General features: G+C 48.9%; 2 protein-coding genes and 1 long non-coding RNA gene across 4 annotated transcripts in view; 2 read left to right on the top strand and 1 right to left on the bottom strand.

Moving 5' to 3' along the window:
* The window catches only part of LOC116659025, a 28,321-nt gene extending 23,165 nt beyond the window's left edge, over positions 1–5,156 (bottom strand). The window contains exon 1 of the long non-coding RNA XR_004314298.1: positions 4,830–5,156. This is a non-coding gene — a long non-coding RNA (uncharacterized LOC116659025). The remainder of the gene's footprint in view (positions 1–4,829) is intronic.
* A 2,835-nt stretch (positions 5,157–7,991) lies between these two features.
* On the top strand, positions 7,992–9,080 carry LOC102523271 (olfactory receptor 1I1). The gene has a single exon (XM_006189384.2). The coding sequence runs from the start codon at positions 8,019–8,021 to the stop codon at positions 9,078–9,080; it is 1,062 nt and encodes a 353-aa protein (XP_006189446.2). The 5' UTR covers positions 7,992–8,018.
* A 7,962-nt stretch (positions 9,081–17,042) lies between these two features.
* On the top strand, positions 17,043–23,915 carry SYDE1 (synapse defective Rho GTPase homolog 1). Of its 2 annotated transcripts, none has more exons than XM_032465413.1 (8): positions 17,043–17,216; positions 18,786–19,127; positions 19,228–19,872; positions 20,051–20,265; positions 20,900–21,026; positions 21,246–21,406; positions 22,006–22,231; positions 22,530–23,915. In XM_032465413.1, the coding sequence occupies exons 1-8, from the start codon at positions 17,129–17,131 to the stop codon at positions 22,928–22,930; spliced, it is 2,205 nt and encodes a 734-aa protein (XP_032321304.1). In that variant the 5' UTR covers positions 17,043–17,128; the 3' UTR covers positions 22,931–23,915. The 2 variants fall into 2 exon arrangements, with proteins under 2 accessions (XP_032321304.1, XP_032321303.1); XM_032465412.1 differs by having other exon boundaries at positions 17,043–17,228.
* Positions 23,916–23,925: the final 10 nt, after the last annotated feature.

Raw genomic sequence — 23,925 nt, 5'->3', positions numbered from 1 at the left:
CTAATCAATCATGGCTTCTTTCCTACCAAACTAGAGTATAGCCTTAGTCCTTCTCTTCCCAGCACCCCAGGAAGCATAGGCATATCATTCCAAATCCAGCTGAACCCCTTCATTAGAAAGTGATTTGTGTATGGTCACCAGGTGTTTAAGTAATAGACCCAGAGCTCCTCTGTAAAAGCCATGGCAGCAGTCAGTGGGAGTAAGGATGGTAAAGAAAGTACTCACCCTAAGACAAGGGATGAGTACACACAGCTAAGTAGATCCAGGGTGACGTACAGGATGTACTGACTCCTGTACACCCACCCATGGGCAAACTGTGGTCCAAACAGGGGTCCAATGATTGACACCCATGATCCAAACAGTGGTCCAGCTGTGGTCCAACCGGCTGAATACAGGTGTCAGCAAATGATGGGCTGCTCATCAAATCTAGCTTGCATGTTGTTTTTATAAATAAAGCTTTATTAGCACACAGTCATACTCATTCATATACATACTATCAATGGCTACTTTCACTCTACAATGGCAGACTTGAGTAGTTACAACAGACAACCCACGGCTGGCAAAGCTGAAAATACTTACTATCTGGCCCTTTACAGAAAAAGTGTGCTAACCCCTGCCCTAATATCCTTCCAAAAAATTCCCATTTTGCTGAAATCAGCCAGAGTTGCTCACCACCAAGAACCATGCCTGAAACAGCAGGCAGCACGGTGATGAAATCCATGGCTTAATTCTCCAAGGCCTCTGATTCACAGTTTGCCCCACCCTTGCAATTGTTTAGTAGAGATTTGAAAGTTTATTATTGAGTGTCAGAGGAAGATCTGGGTTTTGTGGGACACACGCAATTGGTGCTGGAGGTGTATTTCCTTAAGAAAAATACAAAAGTACTAACACAGCATTAGTGCAGCCATGTGAGCCCATTGTCAGGCCTCTCCCAGGGCCTTGGAGGGGCCTATAAAGTGAGGGTCCTGCAGTTCATGCTGTGTGACCTTCACAGTGAATCCACCTCTCCTCTGTCCACCACCTGTTCTACAAGCCATTCTCCACCAGCAGTCAGAACAATCTTTTGAAATAAAAATCTGGCTTGCTGTGCATCTTCTTAAAATCTTTCAGTGGTCTTCTACTGCTCCTTGGATAAGTAAAAAGTCTTGATTCAACTTCTAGTTCTGATGTTCTCATCTCTACTCCCTTCCTGTTTCTGCCCCCAGGGACTTTGGCCTTCTATTCCCCCAGATAGGCTCTTTCTCCCCTCAGGTCCCTTTGTCCAGATCATTTCTCCCAACCACCTCTTTGTCATTCATATTACACCTCAAATATCTTTTTTTTCCAGAAAATTCTCCCTGTCCATCACCCCAGACAAGATCCAAGTTTACTGCTCTTTGAAGACTTTTTCTTCAAACCACGGTCATACTTTAAAATTACGTCTTTAGCTTTGTGATTATTTATTTAAAATCTAGCTCTTCCACTGCCTGGCTCCAAGACTAGACTTCTGTGGTCATCAGCCTGTGAGATTCAGGGGTCATTTGTTACTGCAGTGTAACCTAACCTATGCTGGCTGATACACCAGAAAATGTTAAAGGTGTAGAGGAACCAGGTTACAAGCACACATTAAAATGAAAGATAATATGAAGCTCCTAGCAGCCAAGTAAGAAATTCACAGAATCTGTGAGACAAAAACAAATCCACTTCCTATGTCTAGGAGAAGTTTACTTTGATCATGTTAAAAGTGTATCTACCTAATCGTTTTTCTATAAATTCATGTATCAGATCATCATGTTGTACACTTTAAACTTACACAATGTCCTATGTCAATTATCTCTCCATAAAGCTGAAAATTTTTTAACTAAAAAAATTCTTAATTTTTAAAAAGTGTATCCACTAACAAGGGAAACACAAGAATCAATGTCCTAAGCCATTTTAAAAGCCCCCATTCAGCACATGACTCAAGAAAAGTGATGGGATGTCTAGCTTTGAGAACTTGGAATACAAACTGGTCTGCCTTCATTCTGACTGGTTCGGCTACTTGGGAAATAAAACATTTCAGCTATTTATGAAGTTGTCCTTACAGGTGATCAATTATAGGAAATGAGGTCAGTTGGCCAATTAATTTAACTTCTTTGCCCATAGTCCACACCCATGGCCTCAAGTTGGGTTCCTTATGCCCAGTTGGCTTCTGGTTACGTTCTGACCACATGAGACACAAGAGAGAGAGACAGGAAGGAGGAGGAGGGACACAGGACTTGAATCTTCCTGTCTTGGGAGCCAGCAGTATCAGATCATTCCAGTTTTCAACTTTTTTGGCCCACACGCAGAACCAGCCTTATCAGGCCCCCTGAAATATACCAGCACCAGCTAGTGAGCAGCCCCTCCTCATAGGCTGGGTACCAGATCCATGTGGCACACTCCTCTCCCTCCTCTGTGCTTCTAGGATCTGATAGCCTCAACTCTTCCCTTTGTTCCCCAGGTCTAGTCCGGTCAGTCGATTCCCACAAGAACTATCTCTGTTTTAACCCTAGTATTGCCTTCTTGCCTTTCCAATCCCCCACTACGTGTATAATCAATTCTCACATTAAATTCTCTCTGTTAAAATAACGAGTGTTTTTACAAGCGTGGATAAACTTTGAAAACATTATGCTCAGCACAATAAGCTGGACACAAAAGGAGAAATAGTGTATGCTTCCATTTATATGAGGTACTCAGAATAGGCAAATTTGTAAAGACACGAAGTAGATTAGAAGTTACCAGTAGCTGGGGGCAGCTATTATTTAGTGATTAGAGTTTCTGTTTGGGGTGATGAAAAAGTTTTAGAAATAGGTAATGGTGTTGGTTGCACATTATGAATGTAATTCATTTCACTGAATTGTACGCTTTAAAATGGTTAAAAGGTCAAATTTTATATCATATATATATTAGCACAATTTTTTAAAATTAACAATGTAAGATACTAAAAAACAGTGAATGGAACAATTTAAATGGGTAAATTAGATGGTATGTGAATTGTATCTCAATAAAGCTGTTTTTAAAAAAATAGTATCTTGGTTGCTCTGCAGTGAATAAAACTATCTTAAAGTTTTTAAAACTCCCTCTGTGATTGTAACGGAATTCTTCAGATACACCAAAGACCATTGAATCTTTTATTTTCAAAGGGTAAATTTTGGGTGTGCAAATTATATGTCAGTAAATTATTTTAAAAGGAAATGGTTACCAATTATGATAAGCAGAAAGTCAGTATCACTTGCCATAAATAGGAAATAAGCATAAAAATATTATTCAGCCATGAGAAAGAAGGAAATCCTGCCACTTGCAACAGCATGGATAGACCTTGAAGGCACTATGTTAAGTGAGATAAGCCAGACAGAGAAACAATAACATTGTATGAAATCACTTATATGTGGAATCTTTAAAAGCTGAATTTGTAGAAAAAGAGGGTAGAATGGTAGTTTCCCAGGGGCTAGGAGGCTGCGAAACTGGGGAGATGTTTTAAAGGGTACAAACCTGCAACTTATAAGATGAGTAAGTTCTGAAGATCTAACGCACGGCATACTAATTATAGTCAATAACGCCGTTTTATAGACTTCAAAGTTGCTAAGAGACTGGATTGTAAGTGTTCTTGCCCCCAAAAAAGAAAGGATAATTCATATTATGCAATAGAGGTGTTAGCTAATGCTGTTCAATGGAAAATGAGGAGCTTTGAAAATATTAAGGATATGAAAATATCGCCAAGATAAGTGAGAAATAAAGCAGTATTACTGTGTGCTACTTTTATGTACAAAAAAGTGGAAGAATGTGTGTGTGTGTGTGTGTGTGTGTGTGTGTGTGTGTGTGTGTGTGTGTGTGTGTTTGTGGAGAAACCCTGGAAGTGTACACAAGAAACCATGAACAAGGGTTATCCATTGAGGGAGGCTTGTTAAGAACTGGAGGGATGAGGATGCGGATTGGGGGAGAGAATTTCATTATTTCATTGCATGACTGCTTTCTTAACCAAGAGCTAGTATTACACATTTTAAAAGTTAACATTTCTAAGACGTCAAAAAAAACTTTGGGAAGAAAGTATAAGTAGAAATGTTCCAGGAGACAGAGAGGCTTCCTGGGGAAACAGAAATGGGAGTCATGACACGGACATCCCAACACCAAAGAACACAGTCCACCACAATTGTTGGTGGGCAAGCATAGGAGAGAGATTCCCTAATCCCCGGTCAAAGTGGGGTTGGTAGAGATACAACAGGTTACTGAAGACGGATCCCTTCACGTGGCTGACAAGAAGTCGTTTTTAACAAGGATGTGGTGTGAAACCCCCGTGCCAAGCACAGCACCCGACCTATGGTCAAGAAGTGTTTGATAAATTTACTTACTTGACATATATTTATCGATCATTTATTACTTTCTAGGAGTTTTTGTTGGTGAACCCAACAGTGTAAATTCCCTTCCATCGTGATGGGATGAGTGAAAGGACATCAATTCAGGCATCTGAGCACCCGGCCGAGGGGCTTGGACCTCCAGACCACCCTGCCTGAGAACTTCCACGAGGCTCAGTCTGGGCTGGGAGGAGACACTGCACTGGTGGGGCTATCCTAGTGAGAGTGAATCCCTAGTGACGTCTCCATTTCCCCACTCACTCCATCATCCCAAAGCAACATACCCCTGAGAATGGGCCACAAGTGGCAAGAATCAAAAGAAAATAATTAGCATCTTCTTTCTAAACAAGAAGCCATGGGATTGCAATGCCCAAGAGCCCACAAACCATAAATACCCTGCTGTGTCCCTGGTCCCCCGCTCACACACCCCAGACTGGGGTGGGAACACATGATTTCCCCCCACCGCATCAGACTCACCCTGGCCGTCACAGCTGAGTGGTCTCCTCAAGCCGTTCCTGGTGGCTGAGCACTGACCTCAGAATCCTCTGCGGGTCCGTGGAGAAGGAGTATGCCAAGGCCATACTCTTGATAATACAATCCTGGTAAGTCAGCCGAGGATGCAGAAGGGGAGTGAGTTGGATGGGGTCGGAGAAGAGAAATTTCTTTCTTTCCTTCCTGGATGGAGGGGGAGAGAGAGAGAAGTGACTGCGACTAATTCTATACCCTCTGAGTGGACAAAAGGTACAGGGAGCAGACCCTCTGTAGCTGGACATGTGGAGAAAATGCATTTAGGGTCTGTGGTTGGTGGACACTGGTAAACAGCTTTCTCCAATGTGGCGGTTCTCCAGGTGTGGTCCTGGGTCAGCAGCAGCAGCACCCCCTTGGGAACTTCCTAGAAGGGCTGATTCTCAAGCCCCATCCCAGACACTCTGAGACATGGGCACAGCCCCTGGTGTTTTACCAGCCCCCTGGGGACACTGATGTATGATTAAGGCTGAGAACCACTGCCCTAGTGTAACCAAGGACTTCATGTCAACAACCAAAGACAGTTGCAGCTGTGTCGCCAGGGTCTCACAGCAGTACGCGCAGCCCAGAGAAGCCTGAGAATCACCTCGCAGACACCTCAAACCCAGCTCTAAAAAGCCTTGAAAAGTCAGAGAAGTCTCTGCTGCAGATCTCTTGAGGCTATCCTGCTAGCCTTCCTAAAAGCCCCCTTTCATCGCCTCTCTCCCCTCTAATGGTCCTGCTCCTCATATCAAGTATTTGCACCTCTTCCTTGTTCTTGAAGCACCTTGGGGTCACCTACCACCTTTCTTATACAGACCTACCTATGTACGATGTTCTATTTATTTCAGCAAACCTTAAATCTTTCCAGAGGACAATGTTCCTTGGACGGCAGGGAAATAAGATTCTAAAACACTTGGAGTTGAAGAGTTTTACCTAGCACGTGTTGACAGCACACAGTTAGCTTTGCAATGCCACAGCTCATAAAGGGGTGTGCGTGGCCATACTCAGAGGCAACAGAGTGAGAGTGAAAATAAATCTCAGTTCAGATGAGGGACCGAGCACTTGCAGGCTGAGCGCCCCTAGCATCTCTCTCAGCCCCAGTCTTCTCATCGACAGCTGTGGCCAACACCGTCTCCCTCTCTGAGTTGTTGTGAGACCTACATGCAAAGAAACTGTGGCTCCCGAGAAGGCTCATAAGTGAAAGAAAGGGTAAATATACCCACTGGGAAATGGGGACTTGGAAAGGCAAACGCAACCAGGCTTTGGCAGTCTTGCACGAATGCAATAAAGACCCATTTTCTCTGGGCTTTGATACGAAGCTGTTTAGCCCCAATAAATAATGGGGACTTTCTAAATAGGTGCGGAAATAAAGCTAGGGTCATACCCATTAGCGATTTTAAATGGATGACTGAGAAAAGTATCAGGACCTGCCTACGTGCTTGCACTCCTTTAAACCTTACTCTCTCATATACACTCCTTTAGTCAGTGTTTTTATATTGGTTCATGTCAGCGTGTTACTTTATAAACTCGCTTTTCTTGTCATCATATTAACTCCAGGAATAAGTATCTGGCACACCCTGCTTTCCATCAAGGAGGCATGTGATCACACCTTTGTCGTTTCTATGAAAACAGCGTAACTTTGAATAGTCCTGGCTTTGTCTGGAAGTTTGCGTTTTGAATAAACTTTTTAACAACTGTTTGGCGTGATATAACAATGTATATTTTACAGAGGGTGCAAAACTGTTTCAATTGGCAGTGACAGTTTGCCTAGAACATAAGAAAATATAAAATTTCTTGTCCTGCAAAGCGACTGCTGAGGGCAAATAGGCTTTCAAAACACTGTTAGCTCTAAAGCTCCATAATTTCTTTTTTTTACTATGAAAAAAAAAGAATTTTTACTCTTCAAAACCTTAACCAACTCTCTAGGTTCATCTATAGACTCTGTTTCCCCTGAAAATATACTGACTGCTGTCCCAGTACACTGAATGCCCTAGGCTAAAAGGCTACTCACTAGCTTGATGAAACATTTCTGCTTAATTAAGTTGAGTCATTTTACGTAATCCCAAACCTGATTATGCTGATTGTAGTTGCTACTGCAATTGTATCATCTAAATAATACGTAAATTAACAAGCTACAAGAGAAGGAAGGAAGGAAGGAAGTGAGGGAAGAAGGGAGAGAGGGAAGGAGGAAGGAAGAAGGGGAGGAAGGAAGGGAGGAAGGGATGGAAGGAGAAGGAGGGAGGGAGGGAGGGAGGGAAGGAGTAGGAAGGGAATGTGAAAGGAAGAGACAGGGAAATGTGGTTTTATGAAATTCAAGCTGAATAGTTTGTAAAGACTTAATAATAAAAAGGAATCACTTAAAAAAAAAAAAGTGCTGTCAAGGGGATAGAGTATATAGCTCAGTGGTAGTATGCATGCTTATTTTGCACCTAGATTGTTTTGCAAGGATCCCTAATTTTTTGTTCCACATTAATGAAACACACTGGAGCAAAGATTTCAGCCTATGCGTATGGCTGAGGCCAGGCAGTTGCTACAGAGCCACCACCAATGCATTCACGCGCAGAGAAAAGAACTTGGCACGCATTCAAGGGCCCAGTGAACAAATTCACATACTTGACTTAAGTTAAAATGTGAAAGGGATGTTTGTGCACATTTATGTTCCCATCTTTTTGCAGGAATTTTCAACACTCATCCTCATCACAACAAAGGAGAGGTGGGTCTACTGTGGTGATCATGTGGTAGCAGATCATAAAGTGTCCCTAACGAACTTGAAGTTCCTCGGAAGCAGTGGAAGAGTGTCATTTGTCCTTATATCCTTAGCCATTAACCCCAAACTGATGCTAAAATTACACCTTGTAGTTGGAAGGATGAAAGAGAGGGAGGAAAGAAAAGAGACAAAGATAAGGGGAAAGGAAGAGAAAGAAGAAAAAAGGATTATCAGTTTCCCTTTTAAAACTGTGTAAGGTTTCAGTTTCGGTTTGATTTCTCTCAATTTTGTTTTCTGTAAAGTTTTGCTCCATTGAAGAGAAATAAGGGTATTTATGGACAATACCCAAGGTGTCTCTAAGCAATTAAGTTAGATCTTTGACACTGTCTCAGTTTGGGGAAGCAGAAATCCACTAAATGGAGCCTAACACTAAGGTTTGCTGTAAGGATTCTATGGATTCCCACAGAACCTACAGGCCTGTGGGGAGCTGGGACTGGAGCTCCGGCTCCGACTCCCAGGTTTATGTCACTCCCTTCTCCCCTTTTTTCTTTCATAGTAGACACAGGCTGTCCATGGAACCAGAAAACCACACAGCAGTCTCTGAATTCTTCCTCCTGGGACTCTCAGAAAAGCCAGAGCATCAGATCTTCCTCTTTGGGCTATTCCTCTCCATGTACTTGATCACCATCTTTGGAAACCTGCTTATCGTCTTGGCCATCATCACGGACTCTCACCTCCACACACCCATGTACTTCTTCCTCTCCAACCTGTCCCTCATCGACATCTTGTTCTCTTCCACCACCGTCCCCAAGATGCTGGTGAATCTCTGGACTCGGAGCCAAGCCGTCCCCTTTGCGGGCTGCCTTGCCAAGATGTATGTCTTCCATCTGTTCGGGACCATGGACAGCTTCCTTCTGGCTGTCATGGCCATAGATCGGCTCGTGGCCATTGTCCACCCTCTGCGCTACTTGGCCATCATGAGCCCCTGTGTGGGTGGGCTGTTGGTGGGGGGGCCGTGGCTGATCACCAACCTCCAGTCACTCATGCACACCTGCCTCATGGCTCAACTGACCTTCTGTGCTGGCTCTGAAATCCCTCACTTCTTCTGTGACCTCATGCCCCTGCTGAAGCTCTCCTGCTCAGACACGCACACCAACGAGTTGGTGATCTTTGCTTTTGGCATCGTCATGGGCATCAGCCCCCTCGCCTGCATCCTCCTTTCTTATACCTGCATCTTCTGGGCAGTCTTCAAGATCCCTTCTGCTCAGGGCAAGTGGAAAGCCTTCTCCACGTGCAGCTCACACCTCACCATGGTGTCACTATTCTATGGTACCATCTTTGCGGTGTACCTGCAGCCCGCATCTTCTGCCTCCTCCCAGAAGGACAAGGCAGCTGTCCTGATGTGTGGGGTGGTCATCCCCATGCTGAACTCCTTTATCTACAGTTTAAGGAACAAGGACATGAAGGTGGCCCTGAGGAAGCTGGTCGGCAAAGCAGCCCCCTCTCAGTCCTAGGGTAGACCAGTTGTTGGGTGCCTCTGTATTCCAGGACCACCATTCCAGGATGCATCTCATATCTGCCCTCAAGGCATTTGGAGTCTAGTTGGGGATAGAGACATGTCACTAAATCATCACAGAACAACATGGTAAATGTATCACAAGAGATGAATGAAGTGCCACAGGAAGGGAAAGATGGGCATTTTCCCTTGAAGAGCAGAGAAGCAGAGAAGACTTTGAAGCAGCCTTAAACTGGCTCCCTCTGGGGTATCGGGCTTATAGGACTGTGACATGGATAATCCCAGCAGAACGAAAGATTGACTACACTCATTTTAATAGTGATAAAGACAACGTGGATTAACCCATGACATCACCCGGTTTCCTAAGTGACTTGTAGAAGGACTTTAGAGCATCTTTTGAGATTAGCTCACTTGCTACTCGATTCAGCAGCAACCAGCCTCAGTCTCATAGGGGGCCCTGTGGTCCTGACTTTGCATGGGAATCATTGTCAACAACAGACCTCGCATATCCCCGACTTGGGACATAAGAGGTGCTGGCATTTGGGTCATGGGGATTGTGACTCAATAGGCTGGCCCTGGACCCTGGAATCTGCCTTCTCAACAAGCTTTCCAGGTGGCACTGAAGCAGGGAGTACACAGACCAGCGTGGGAGGACACCAGCCCTGGACTAGCTTCAGAGTCCATGGGTTTCCTGTGATGTCCATCACCTGACTCCAAACCCAATATGACTCTACAGGCACTACCAGCAGTAAGAGGCTGGGGTGGGCTGGAACGCATGGAGAGTTAGAGTTAGGGGTTGAACTGTGTTTTCCAAAAAAGATACGTCAAAATCTAATCCCCAGTACTGCAGAACGTGACCTTAGCTGGAAGGTCAGAGGTCAAGTTAAAATGAGGTCATTAGGGTGGGTCTTATTCCAGTATGACTGGTGTCCTTGTAAAAAGGGAGAATTTGGACACAGATGCACACTCAGGGAGAACGCCATGTGAAGATGAAGGCAGAGGTCCAGGTGATGCTTCAATAAGCCAGAGAGTGTCAGCAAACCACCAGAAACCAGGCAAGAGGCACCAAACAGATTCTCCCTTACAGCCTTCAGAAGGAACCAGCCCTGCTGACAACTTTGATGTTGAACTTCTGGCCTCCAGAACCATGAGGGAATAAATTTCTGTTGTTTAAGCCACGCAGTTTGTGGTACTTTGCTATGGCATCCATAGCAAAGGAACACAGTTAGTTCAGGGAGGGCTTGTATCACGCAAAGACCATCCCTAGACACATCCTCTCAAGCCCGTGACCTACCCTGTGCTCTGGTTAAGGGAGTCTGTGCTACAACTGGAGGAAAAAGATGAAAGATTCGAACTGCATGGATTCACTTTCCAGGTCATGACAGTGTGATGACAGTAATGATACCAACAGCTAAGTCCTTTATATACATTATCTCATTAGATTTTAAACAATAACCCTACAAGTTAGGTAATATAACCCCTTATTTTACACATGAGGAAACTAAGGCTTGAAAAGTGAAGCTGCTGATAAGTGGCAGCAAAGATTTAAATAGAGGACCCATTCCAGGGCCCCATGTCTTAACAACACACAGTGTCATCTAGAATTTGGTGCCTAGAGCAGGGGTTTTCAGACCACGGCCCAGTCTGTTTTTGTATGGCCCACAAGCTAAGAATGGCTTTTACATTTTTAAATGGTCAGGGAAATTTTTTTTAAAGGAAGACTATTTGGCGACAGATTAAATTTATATAAAATTCTAATTTTGGTGCCCACAAATAAACTTTTGTGGCAACACTGCCCAAATCATCTTTGCCTACTTTCAAGCTACAAGGCAGATTTGGGTAGTCTCGACAGAGGCCCTAGGCAATCAAAGTCTAAAATATTTACTTACTTTCTGGCCTTTTTTTTACAGAGAGATTTGCTGACCTCTTTTCCACAGAAAACGTATAGCCTGATACTCAAAGTGGTCTATGAATCAAAAGAGTTATGGGTAGTTTGTTAGAAATGAAGACTCAGATGCCATCCCAGACCACTAAATCGTAATTTTAACAAGCCCGAGCAGGGGGAGGGAGGGTGGTTATATGAGCCTTAAAATTTGAAGATCACTGGGATAGATGTGAGGTGGGAGGACACCTGGAGAGATTTGGGACCTGAATAGTCATCATTTCAGAGCTACGCGAGAACCAGATCTGAGGCATTTTTCCATGGGCACTTTCCATGTTTCCCTGGTTCTAGAGAGGATGGTCCACGCCACAAGCTTTGAAAGAATTGCAGCTGCAGTTGGAGGAAGTGGCCATCAGGTGGCGATAGTTTCATTTCACAAAATGGACTGAAAGCTTTCAGAGATACAGACCCTGGCTGTGAACTGGTCCAGTTCCACCCACTTCAGGTGTGCATAATCGTCCCCTGGGAGGGAACATCATGTGCAACATTCTCGTGGCGGGACAGAGCCTGGGTTGTTCAGAGAAACCAAGGAGACCCATGTGTCCTTAGCACACAGTGAGCAGAGAGTGAGTGTGCAGGGGGTGTGGTCAGAAGGGGATTGGACATAGGGCAGAGAGGACCACGATAAGGGTTAAGCAGGGGTATGGGAGGGCAGGTGCTTCAGAACAAACCTGCTACTCAGTCATACCATGGATTAGGGATGAGCAAAATTTTTCTGTAAAGGGCCAGAGAGTAATTATCAGCTTTATGGGGCATGCAGTGGCTGTTGCAGTGATGACCCAGTTTTGCTATTATAGCGTGGAAACCACTGTAGACCATACACCAAGGAAGGGGCGTGGCTGAGCGCCCATGAAACTTTACTTATGGACATTGAAACTTGAATTTCACATCTTTTTACATGTCACAAAATATAGTACCTTTTTTTTTTTTTACTTTTGCACTGAAAAATGAAGTCATCAAAATGATTCAGAAAGATTCTTAACTAATATCTACCTTCTGAGTGTTCCTCTCCCCTAAATTGTAATGATAAAATATAGCATGTAGATTTTTTGGGTTTGTTTTAAAGAAAATTTAAAAATATTGTAGAAATGGATCTAGCCGTTTGGGTTTTAGTGACTAGTGTTTGTTCACTCCTTTTCTTCCCCCTACACTGTCCCAACCCCAGAAACCCTCCTACATACTTGCCTTTTCGAATACGGCTACCTGACAACAGGTGTTCTCAACTATAGCAACTACCAAAATATCTCAACTACGTCTCACACAGAGGAAATCAGGAGGAAGCCTCCACTTTGTTATCAAGTGTCTAGGCTCCATGATTGCAGAAAAACTCGAATTAATTGGCAACCCAGAAAATCTTATCTAAAATCTGCCATCTAGTGCGGACTTTCTAAAACTACATATCACTGGATACATTAATCCTATGGTTATCACTAAGGCTTTTCACATAAACGCTAGGTATGAAAGTCTTAATTACCAAACAAAATATCAAAAGCAGCATGAAATTTGGTTCATGAAATGTAGTCTCTTGTTTTCAACCATTTTAAACATTTTAAAAGCTTCGTAATTATCATGCTAAGTGAAGTCAGAAAGAGAAAGATAAATATCATACGATATCATTTACGTGGAATCTAAAATATGACATAGATGAACTTATTTATGAAACAGAAACAGACTCATGACATAGAAAACAAATTTAAGGTTACCAAAGGGGAAAGGGGATAAGGAGGGATAAATAAGTTCTAGATTAGCAGATATGAACTACTATACATAAAATAGGTAAATAACAGGGTCCTACTGTATATAGCACAGGGAACTATACTCAGTATCCTGTAATAAACCATAATGAAACAGAATGTGTATGTATATGTATAACTGAATCACTTTTCTGTACACCAGACACTAACACTATGTTGTAAATCAACCATACTTTAATAATTAATTAATTAATTAATTTTAAAAAACCGTTTGTAGCTCAAGAGCCAGATTTGGCCCTTGGGCCCTAGTTTGCAAACCCTCTATAGATGGATGGGAGTGACAAGTGGCAGGGAGACCAAAAGGGATTAAAAAGTGAGACATGAGGCAAGCTGAATCCCAGCATCAGAAAAAGGATAGGCAGATGTGGTGCCACAGGACCTTTGTATATGCTGCCCCTGTCTCTCCACTCTCTTTCAGAGTTAATGCCTCCCTGGCTTTGAGATTTCAGCACAAACCCCACTTCCTCAAGGAAGCCTCTCCTCACCAGCTTCTCATTCCAGCTATATCAGGTGCTCATTATCCCCCCATTCTCATTATATCAGTGATTTTTTTTAATCACTTAAATGTGGAACTTTATTTTCCCCTCTATATTTTTTTCGTACAATTTTAAATGGCTACTTTCCATTTACAGTTATTGCAAAACATTGGCTATTTTCCCTGTATTGTACAGTACACACTTGACACTATCTTATACCCAGTAGGTTGTATCTCCTATTCCCCCATCCCTATGTTGTCCCTCCACCCCCAGTGGTAACCACTGGTTTGCTCTCTACATCTGTGAGTCTGCTTCTTTTTTGTTATATTCACTACTTTGTTGTATTTTTTTAGATTCCACATATAAATGACAAAATACAGTATTTGTCTTTCTCTGACTTATTTTTTGTATATATATATTTCACTGAAGCATAATCAGTTTACAATATTGTGTCAGTTTATAGTGTACAGCATAATGCTTCAAGTCTTTCTCTGTCTGACTTATTTTACTTAGCATAATGCCCCCCAAGTGCATCCATGTTGCTGCAAATGTCAGTATTTTGCTCCTTTTTATGGCTGAGTAGTATTCCATTCTTCAACCAATCATCTGCTGGATAGACATATAGGTTGCTTCCATATATTGGCTATTGTAAATAAAGCTGCAATGAATGCTGGGATGCATGTATCTTTCTGAATTCTTGGGGTTTTTTTCAGATATATACCCAGGAGTGGAATTGCTGGGTCATATGGTAGTTTTACTTTTAGTTTTTTGAGGAACCTCCATACTATTTTCCACAATGGCTGCACCAACTTACATTCATATGAACAGTGTACGAGGGTTCCCTTTCTTCACATCCTTGCCAACAATTGCTAGTTGTGTTCCTTTTAATGATAGCCATTCAGACAGGTGTAAGGTGATTTCTCCATAGTGATTTTGCATAACAGTGATTTTATATCTATTTGTGTAATCATTCAATGAATGTCTATTTCACCCACTTGGTGAGTGGGTTTCTGCTGAAATCCAGGAGAGAAGCCAGTGCCTCATCCTTTAGACAAGGAGCATTGAGCTCACAGTGAAACTATTTAATTCAGCAGGAACAGGAGATCATGAGAAAATAATCATCTAGAGATTCTCCAAAATCTCAGCAAAGATGTTGGAAGAGATTTGAGCCAATCTTATCTAGATCTGAAGGAGCAGAATGACCCTGGCCAGTATTAGGGTACAAAAACATTCCTTTCTCTTCATATGGGATTTTACTGGTTATTCAAAGCAGTTTTGGAGATTCAGACCCTGAGGCTCATAGAGGGAAAGTGACTGTCCTAAGGCCACGTGTGGATTGGGTAGGGTGGAGAATTCCAATCCAGCTTGTTGTGGAAACCCCAAACCCTGACCCCTCCCTCCACCAGGATGCTGGATGGCCTCCCAGGTGAGTGACTTCCCCAAGGTCATGCTGCAGCTTGGAACAGCTCAAGTCCTGCCCCATGTGGGGCTTGGGGTGTGGGGAGCAAAAAATTCCACCAGATCCTCTGGTGGGAGTGGCTAGAAAGCCACTTCTAGCAAGGTATGAGGAAGAACTCAGTAAGGCTTGAGCTTGAGGTCCCAGAAAGGGAGCTCCTACTTGAAAATGTACATTTGCCAGGGATTTGGGTAGTCACTTCTATCTCTGTGGATCTGTGTAATGGGAAGTCCCCCACAGCCACCAAAAATCATCATCATCATAACAAATATTGATGTGACCTGTGAGTGTTCTTTAATCACTTGATGTGATATGGGTGAGGCTAAGGGCTGCTCTCACCCTCAAATTGGCCTCCAGTTCTTCTCAGGGTACCCTAGTCCTGCAGCCCCACACCTGGGCTTGTGAAGAGGTGTTGTCTTGACTCGTGATCTCTCTCCTTACTGTCAGAAGTTGCCTCAAAGGCATCTGGACAGGAATCTGATGGTGTGCAACCCACCTCTCTCTCAACCTGACTCCTTCCAAACACACACAACCAAGAAACAGATGTTAACAGAGCCTAAGAGACCTGTGGAACACCATCAAGCATATCAACATATGCAAATTGGTAATCCCAGAAGAAGAGAAGAGAAAGGGGCAGAAAGAATAGTTGAAGAAATAATGGCCCCCAAATTTCTAAACGTTGGTGAAAGACATGAATCTACACATCCAAGAAGCTCAATGAACTCCAAGTAGGATAAACACAGAGATCTGCACCAAGACATATTATAACCAAACACACACAACCTCCTTGGTCCAGGCCTCCATCACCTGGCACTGATCTCCCACCTGAACATTCAGCAGTGAATAAGAGACAAGCATTACCTGGTGCAGCCCCACTCTGGACAAGGAGACAGATAATATAGAATAAAGCACTGGAACTATAAAGTTCAAGTTTGTGGCAAGTGTTAGAAGCAATGAAGCAGTGATGTAACAATGACTGAATAGTGGTAGGTGGTCAGGGAAAGCCTCCCAAGGAAGTGCCATTGGACCTAAAGGATGAGAAAGAGGCAGCTTCAGAAGAACTAGGGCTCCACAGGAAGAAGAAACTGCATGTGCAAAGGGCCTGGGGAAGGAAGAATTTGATGTGAAGGAGAACCAGAGAGGAGGCCACCATGAGTGATGGGGACAACAAAGGAGATGAGGCTAGAAGTCTTGTTGGGACTGGGTTTCATTTATGGGAATCTGGGTTTTATTTTAGGTGGGGTGAGCAGTCATGGGAAGACTGTTCAGCAGGGCTGTGCCATGATCTGATTTCAGGGCTTTAAGTCCACTTTGGGCACCGTATGGAGAATGGAATATAGAAGTGAGGTGGGTTAACTTTTCCCAGATAGCCAACAATATCTTCCCTCCCACATTCTCTTGCACAAGGTCATCTTGACACATGGCCAACTGAGAGAGGTGGGTCTATGTCCCCTCCCCTTGAATCTGGTGCCAGAAGTAACACAGTGTGACACTCAAAGCTGGGTCAGGAAAGGTAATGCAGCTTCTGCCTTGCTCATTTTTGAAGCCTTGGGTGGCTGTGTAAGAAGCCCAGCTACCCTGACTACTGACCTGCTAGGAGGAAACCCAATTCACACGGAGAGGCCTGTGTAGATGCCCTGGTCCACAGCCCCTACGGAGTTCCCAGCCCACACCCAACAATCAGTTGCAAGACTTGTACGTGAAGATGCTTCCAGATGACTCCGGCCCCTTCTTTGTAGAGTCACCCCTAACCCTCGAAGTCTTTTCAGCTGAGGAGTAGAGACAATCAATGTCCGCTCTGCTCTGCCCAAATGTCTGACCCACAGCGTCAGTGAGCATCGTGAAATGGCTGTTTTACACCACTAAGTTTTGGGATGGTTTGTTAAACAGCAGCAGCATCTGGAACTAGGGAGGTGGGGGTAGAGAACTGGGTGGAGGAAGGAAGCACCAGAGTGGCATCCAGGAAACTAAGCAAGAGGGGGTGTCATCAAAACGAGTGATGCCAGGGTTTGCACCAGGCTGGAGAAGTGGGAGAAAGAGAAGGGACAAGTGCAGGGTGCATTTTGTAGGTAAACCCAAGAGAACTTGCTGTTTGCGATCATCAGCGGAAGGTGGGTAAGAGGAGAGACTAAGGCCGGGGACTAAGCCAAGATACTCAGAGTTGGAGCCCAGGAAGGCAGCACAGAGCCCCCATTCCTTCCCGTCCAGGCCCAGACAACTGACTACATCTCCCAGCATCGCTCGCTCAGGCCGCGGGAAGGGAGAAAAAAAAAAAAAGTTTGGGCCAAGCATTCCCGGAATGCGCTTCCTGCTGGCGCGGGGCGGGGGGCGGGCGGGGAGGCCCGGGCGGGGCGGGGAGGGCGGGGGGCGGCGCGGCTGGAGCCCGGGGCGCGCACTCCGCCCGGCCCGGGCCCCAGCATGGCCGAGCCGCTGCTCAGGAAAACCTTCTCCCGCCTTCGAGGCCGGGAGAAACTTCCCAGGAAAAAGTCAGACGCGAAGGAGCGCGGTGAGCCGGGAGGTGGGGAAAAAGGGGCGCCGCACCCCGCCCGGCCTGGGAGGGGATCCCGGGGCCCCAAGGAGAGACCGCTGAGGGGACAGGGAAAGACCCGTGGACCCCCCTGCGGGCCGGGGTTGGGGGCCGGGGCAGGCAGAGGTCCTGGAAGTAGCGGGCTAGGGGGAGAGGGGGCGCGGACCGTTATGTGCGCCCGGCCAGGGATGCCAGCGCTGCGCGCTCCTTGGGAGGCCCGGGAGGGGGCCTCGCCCCTGACAGGAAATGGGGCCGAGACAGAGCGCCTGGAGAGTAGAGGGGAGGAGGAGCCGGGAGGCCGAGAAACTGGGGCTTAGTCAGGCCAGGCAGGGAACACTCCGAGCCCTAGAGACCTGGGATGGGAGATGGGGGGCGTAGTCCTGCAGGGGAGGGAGAGACGCGGTGCATCAATCATGGTGGCCAGCCCCCACCTCCTCTCACCTATTAACCAGTGACTGCCTCTGCACCCACCTGAGGCAGCCCCAGGAAACTGTTCCCGTCATACAGATGGGGAAACTGAGGCATGGAGCAGTTGGATAATTTACACAGTGCCAGTGAAGTGACTTAACAGCTCATAGGACTATACTACTAAGTGAGACCCCTGCGAGAGAGTCCTGGGGAGTGGAAATCTGAGGTGATCAGTGGAGGGATTCGGCAGGCAGGAAAGACCAGACCTTAAAGAAATGGGAGCTGCGTGGAACAGGAAGTCCAGGAAAGGAAGGAGTTAAAGGAGGGAGGGCAGAGGACTCCATGGATCTGACCTCCCCCAAGCCCTTCCCAGATTCCCAAGGTTCCCAGAGCCGAGAGAAGGGACCGGGGTGCCCACGCACAAACACACACAGGAAACAGCCCAGGATGTCAGGGAGAGGAGGATGGGGGGTGCGGGGCGGGGGTAGGCCCCAAGGCATTGACCATGGGAATCTGGCCTGAAGAACAGGGCACAGTCCAGGATGGGGGCACAGTTTGGAAGGTAGGCAGGGAGGTGGGGGGGGTGACGTGTCACAGGTAAGGGAAGACTTGGCACTCACTGTCATGCCTGCTCTTGTCTGCCAAGCAAGCTAGCCATCGTCCACTGTGGGCTACGTGCTTGACCAAGATCTGAGTGCCTAGGAAGTGCTCCCCACGTGGAGCTCCCTGAAGCCTCCCTGGGGGAAGACCTCAAATCCCCCCATTTCACAGGACACTAAGGCTCAGAGATGGAAAGTGACTTGCACAAAGCTACCTAGTGAGAAGGGACAGGGGAAGGGCTCCACACCAGAGTTAATGAGAGGCGTGGGGAATGCAGGGCCCAGGCCCAGAGAAACCCCACTGGACCTCTGAGGCTGGAGGGCTGAGGCAGAGTCCTGTTTGGAACAACAGGGCGGGGGAGGGGGTGAAGGGGGCTCTAAACTGATAACAGATTGCTGGCTGGACTGCAGCCACTCATTCCAAATGAATGTATGGAGTGTCAGTGCTGAGTGCCCCCCAGCCCCAGCCCCTGCAGGAGGATGATCCCTGGGCTCTGGGGGAAGTGGGAGGCTGGCTCTCACTCCCCTTGCTCTCTGCCAGGCCGTCCAGCCCAGTGCCCGGAACCCAGCCCCCCAGAGCCAGAGCCCCAAGCCCCGGAAGGACCCCAGGCTGGAGCAGAGAGGCCCCCCAGCCCTGAGGCATCTCGGAGCCCTGCTCGGGGTGCCTACCTGCAGAGCCTGGAGCCCAGCAGCCGCCGATGGGTGCTTGGAGGGGCCAAGCCACCAGATGAAACTGCTCTGGGACCTGGGGCATCTGGCAGTGGGGAGCCTGCCGGTGAGATCTGGTACAACCCCATCCCTGAGGAGGACCCCAGGCTCCCAGCACCTGAGCTCCCTGGGCCACAGCCAGGCTCAGCGGAGCCAGAGGGCCTGGATTCCCCAGGTGAGCATAAGCCTCACTCTTAGGTGCCCCAAGATGACTACAAGCCTCATCCCCATCCGAAGCCCAGATTTCTGGACCCTGAGACCCGCTCTCCCCACAGGCACAGCCCCTACCAGTCCCCCGACCAAAGCTTCCCGCACCAAGTCCCCCGGCCCAGCCAGGCGCCTCTCAATGAAGATGAAGAAGCTGCCCGAGCTGCGGCGCCGCCTGAGTCTGCGGGGCACCAGGGCAGGCCGAGAGCGCGAGCGGGCCGCCCCCGCGGGCTCGGTCATCAGCCGTTACCACCTGGACAGCAGCGTGGGGACCCCGGGGCGGGCGGCAGTGGCTGAGGGCGCCCCGGGCCCCAGGGCCGGCTACCTCAGTGATGGCGACTCACCTGAGCGTACAGTGGGGCCCCCATCGCCTACCGCCTTCCGCCCCTATGAGGTGGGCCCATCGGCCCGGACGCCCCCGGCTGCACTCTGGGGCCGCCTCAGCCTGCACCTGTATGGGCTGGGGGGGCTGCGGCCGGCACCCGGGGCCACTCCTCGAGACCTCTGCTGCCTGCTGCAGGTGGACGGGGTGGCCCGGGCCCGAACGGGGCCGCTGCGTGGGGGACCAGACTTCCTACAGCTGGACCACACCTTCCACCTGGAACTCGAGGCTGCCCGGCTGCTGCGGGCCCTAGTGCTGGCTTGGGACCCGGGTGTTCGGCGTCACCGGCCCTGTGCCCAGGGCACCGTGCTGCTGCCCACGGTTTTCCGAGGTAGGATGCATGGCTACAGGGGAGGAGGGGTGGGGCACAGGATTCAGCTCAGGGCTTCCTCCTTTCACCAGAGTGGCCAGGGTACTAAGCCCAGGGTGGGGGTGTGGCTTGGAGTAGCAGGCCAGGGCACAGGAGCCTGTGGAGGCGGATCCAGCTCAGGAGGCCCCCTTGCCTTCAGGGTGCCAGGCCCAGCAGCTGGCCGTGCGCCTGGAGCCCCAAGGGCTGCTGTATGCCAAGCTGACCCTGTCAGAGCAACAGGAAGCACCAGGCACTGCTGAGCCCCGTGTCTTCGGGCTGCCCCTACCACTGCTGGTGGAGCGGGAGCAGTCTCCGGGCCAGGTGCCCCTCATCATCCAGAAGTGTGTTGGGCAGATCGAGCGCCGAGGGCTGCGGGTAAGCCCCTCACCCCGCCCTAGATAGCCCCCAGACATCAGAACCACTCACCAGAACACCCACGGTACAGAGGCCAGGCTTTCCCCTATCCCAACCTGGGGAACTCCTAGCTCCACTGCTAGCCTAGACAAGGGTAGGAGGCACCCCCTCAGACCCTAGCACCTAGCCCAGAACCTGTAGGTCATCTGATCATTTAGTAACAGAGGATCCCAGACCTTCCGGAGCTCAGAGTCTGATGGGGAAAAAGACATGACTCCGATAAATCACAAAGGTAAAACTGGCTGAGATAAGAGTGAAGAAGCTGGGAGAGCTTAAAGCAGGACCTGACCTGCTGGTTAGGGTAGTCAGAGAAGGCTTTCCAAAGGAGGTGACAAGTAAGTAGAAAAGGAGTCAGAGTTTCCTGATTCAAAGGAATTGAGTGCCAGGACAAGTGATCCGGAGGGTTTACAGGGCCAGGTTGTCCAGGCAGCCAGCTAAGTTCCCCATGACAAGTGTCAGGAAGCAGGAAGGCAGCCAGTGAAGCTACAGCTCTCAGCCCATTGCCACCCTGGCCCAGACCTCTGGCCCCCACCCTACAGGGCCCTGATCAGTCTGTGGCCCTGACAAGACATGCCCTCTCTGCTCCTACCCCCAGGTAGTGGGGCTGTACCGTCTGTGCGGCTCAGCAGCTGTGAAGAAAGAGCTTCGAGATGCCTTTGAGCGGGACAGTGCAGCTGTCTGCCTCTCTGAGGACCTGTACCCCGATATCAATGTCATCACTGGTCAGCATGCCCCTTCTCTCTCCTGCCTGCTCCCCATTCAACCTTCACCTCAAAGCAATCCCTGTGGTCCCTCTGGGACGTCACCCCTTCTGTCTAGTCTTGTTTTCACCTTCCTCCACCTACCTATCCTCCTCCCCTTTCCTCCCCTCCCAGTCCCAGCTGAACCTCCAGCCTCAGAAACCATGGGTGCTCTGACCAGAGTGGGCCCTGTGTCCACAGGCATCCTCAAGGATTATCTTCGGGAGTTGCCTACCCCGCTCATCACCCAGCCCCTCTATCAGGTGGTGCTGGAGGCCATGGCCCGAGGGCCCCCAAGCAGGGATCCCTCCAGCACTGAGGCCACCCGTGGGCTCCTCAACTGCCTGCCAGATGTGGAGAGGGTGAGTTGGGCCTGGTGGGAGCAGGCGGGACAGGGAGTGGGCTGACATCAGCAGAGTACTTCACCCATGCCTGGGCCAGTGATGGCCATGAATATGTGGCAGCATCACAACCCTAGAAAATAGGCGCTGTTAGTATCCCCACTTTATGGACATGAAAGCCCAGGTCCAGAGCAGTTGAGTGAGTTACCTAAGGTTTCACAGGCAGGGTGTATCAAAAGTACAGACTCTGAACACAAGTCTGTCAACCTACCATGAGCGAGGTTCCTGGCTGTGGGATCCTGGACAAGTCCCAACCTTCTCTGTGCCTCAATATCCTCATCTGTAAAATGGGATTAATACCAGCCCTGCCTAACACACAGAGGAGTGTATTCAAGCCCAAGTTCTGCCATGTCAAAGCTAAATTACCTTTGGCCTCGGTCTCTCCTTCAGCAAAATGGGATCATAATACGAATACCTAATGGTTAAGTCTTATCTGGGTCATCTCTCAGCTATGAGACTTTGAACCTCAGTTTCCCAATTATGAACCTCCTTAGTCTCCCTCAGGTGCTATAGGGAACCGACTTTGCCTCCCTTATGCCCACCCAACCCTCTCCTCTCAGGCTACGCTGACTCTTCTCCTGGACCACCTGCGCCTTGTCTCCTCCTTCCATGCTCACAACCGCATGAACCCGCAGAACTTGGCCGTGTGCTTCGGTCCCGTGCTGTTGCCGGCGCGCCAGGCCCCCGCCAGGCCCCGCATCCGCAGCTCTGGCCCTGGTCTCTCCAATGCAGTGGACTTCAAGCGCCACATCGAAGTGCTGCACTACTTGCTGCAAGCCTGGCCAGGTGAGCCCACCCCTACCCCGCGCCACCAATCCGGGCCAGGCCGCCACGACGGTGCTTTCTCGACCGGCCAATCAGACTTTCGGCTTTCAGGAAAGCCACGACCCCTCGTCACAATAATCCGGTACCTGGTTGCCGCAGCAACCAATTCTAGCTCAACCAGTGAAATCCTGATCCGGTCGAAGGCCTTGCCTTTCTACAGGCCAATCAGAGGCCTGGTTACCTAAACAGCCAATCAGAGGTCTGGTTGCCGCCGCTGGGCGTGACATCATCCAAGCCCTCCCTCCCTCTCTCTCTGCAGATCCCCGCAGGCCCCCAGAGGCTCGGGAGCTGGCCCCGTATCTGCGGCCCAAACGACAGCCGCCGCTGCACTTGCCGCTAGCCAGCCCTGAAGTAGTGGCTCGGCCCCGAGGCCGAGGCGGCCCCGAGAGCCCGCCAAGTAACCGGTACGCCGGTGACTGGAGCGTTTGCGGGCGGGACTTCCTCCCCTGTGGGCGGGACTTCCTGTCCGGGCCAGACTACGACCACGTGACGGGCAGCGACAGTGAAGAGGATGAAGAGGTTGGCGAAACGACGGGCGCCACAGACTTCGAAGACGACTTCGATGCTCCCTTCAACCCGCACCTGAACCTCAAAGACTTTGATGCCCTCATCCTGGACCTGGAGAGAGAGCTCACCAAGCAGATCAACGTATGCCTCTGAGCCGGGCGGGGCCGGACCCCGATTATTAAGGCCGGGCTCCTGGTTGCCAAGGAGGTGCCCTAACGACCTAGGGGAACCAGACCTGTAGCTCAGGCCTAGCTCCTGGTTCCTGGGTAGCTGCCTAGCGACTAGCCAACCCGTTGCTGAGAATCATTCCTCCTTTCCAGTGCTCAAAATTTGGGCACTGTTTGCGAAGGCCAGGGACTGAATTTCAGGGACCAGGTGTTGTGGCCATCTTTCCCGAGTACCAAGGGCTTCTCCCCTGGCTGCCAAAGGCAGTTACCCTACTTGCAGGGCTGGCCTCTCTTGACTCCCCATGGCCAGGGAAACACCAGTTACTGTGAGCGTCACCCAGGGATGGTGAGACACGCCCCCAGTCAGTCCCCTTGCTGCTGCCAACCAAATCAGTATTAGCTTTGAGCAATGCACTCTGCTTCTCCTTCTGTGGGCCCAAAGACTTACCATGAGGTGCTGTTTGAGGCAAGGTGGGGGGAAGCCCCTAATCTGGGCTGTTGCTGGATAGGGGCAGCCTGGGGCTTATAGGCAAACAGCTGGTTTCCCTACCCTCTTTTCCAGGGAAAACCCCATGATTGCCTCAAACCAGCAAATGGAGATAGCAGTGTCTGGCCCTCTCCCTTCCCAACTCTTCTTCCCCATTCCTGAAGAAATTGAGCACTTACAAGACCTCCCTATTGGAGGGACCCCACCTGAAGTGTCAGGCTGGGGGCACTTTGGTACGGAACATATTTATTGCCTCCGTGCGTGTGTGTATGTGTGTGAGGACTAGTGTGCATGGACATGTCTAGAGCGGGCATGTGGGGCTCTTTCAGAGACCACAGAGTGGGGGAAAGAGTTCGTGTGCCCAGGCACCCTGAAATCCCCAATAATGGTGCCTCAGTGGGCCCCAGAGTTCAGTGGGAGAGTAGGGTCCCCTCCTGTCCCCCCCCCCTTTCCCTCACTTACATCTTTGTGGACAATAAATCAATATGCACAGG

The sequence above is a fragment of the Camelus ferus genome, chromosome 22, assembly GCF_009834535.1.
Source record: "Camelus ferus isolate YT-003-E chromosome 22, BCGSAC_Cfer_1.0, whole genome shotgun sequence".
Lineage (NCBI taxonomy): Eukaryota > Metazoa > Chordata > Mammalia > Artiodactyla > Camelidae > Camelus > Camelus ferus.
This window is presented reverse-complemented; position numbering and strand designations above follow the sequence as displayed.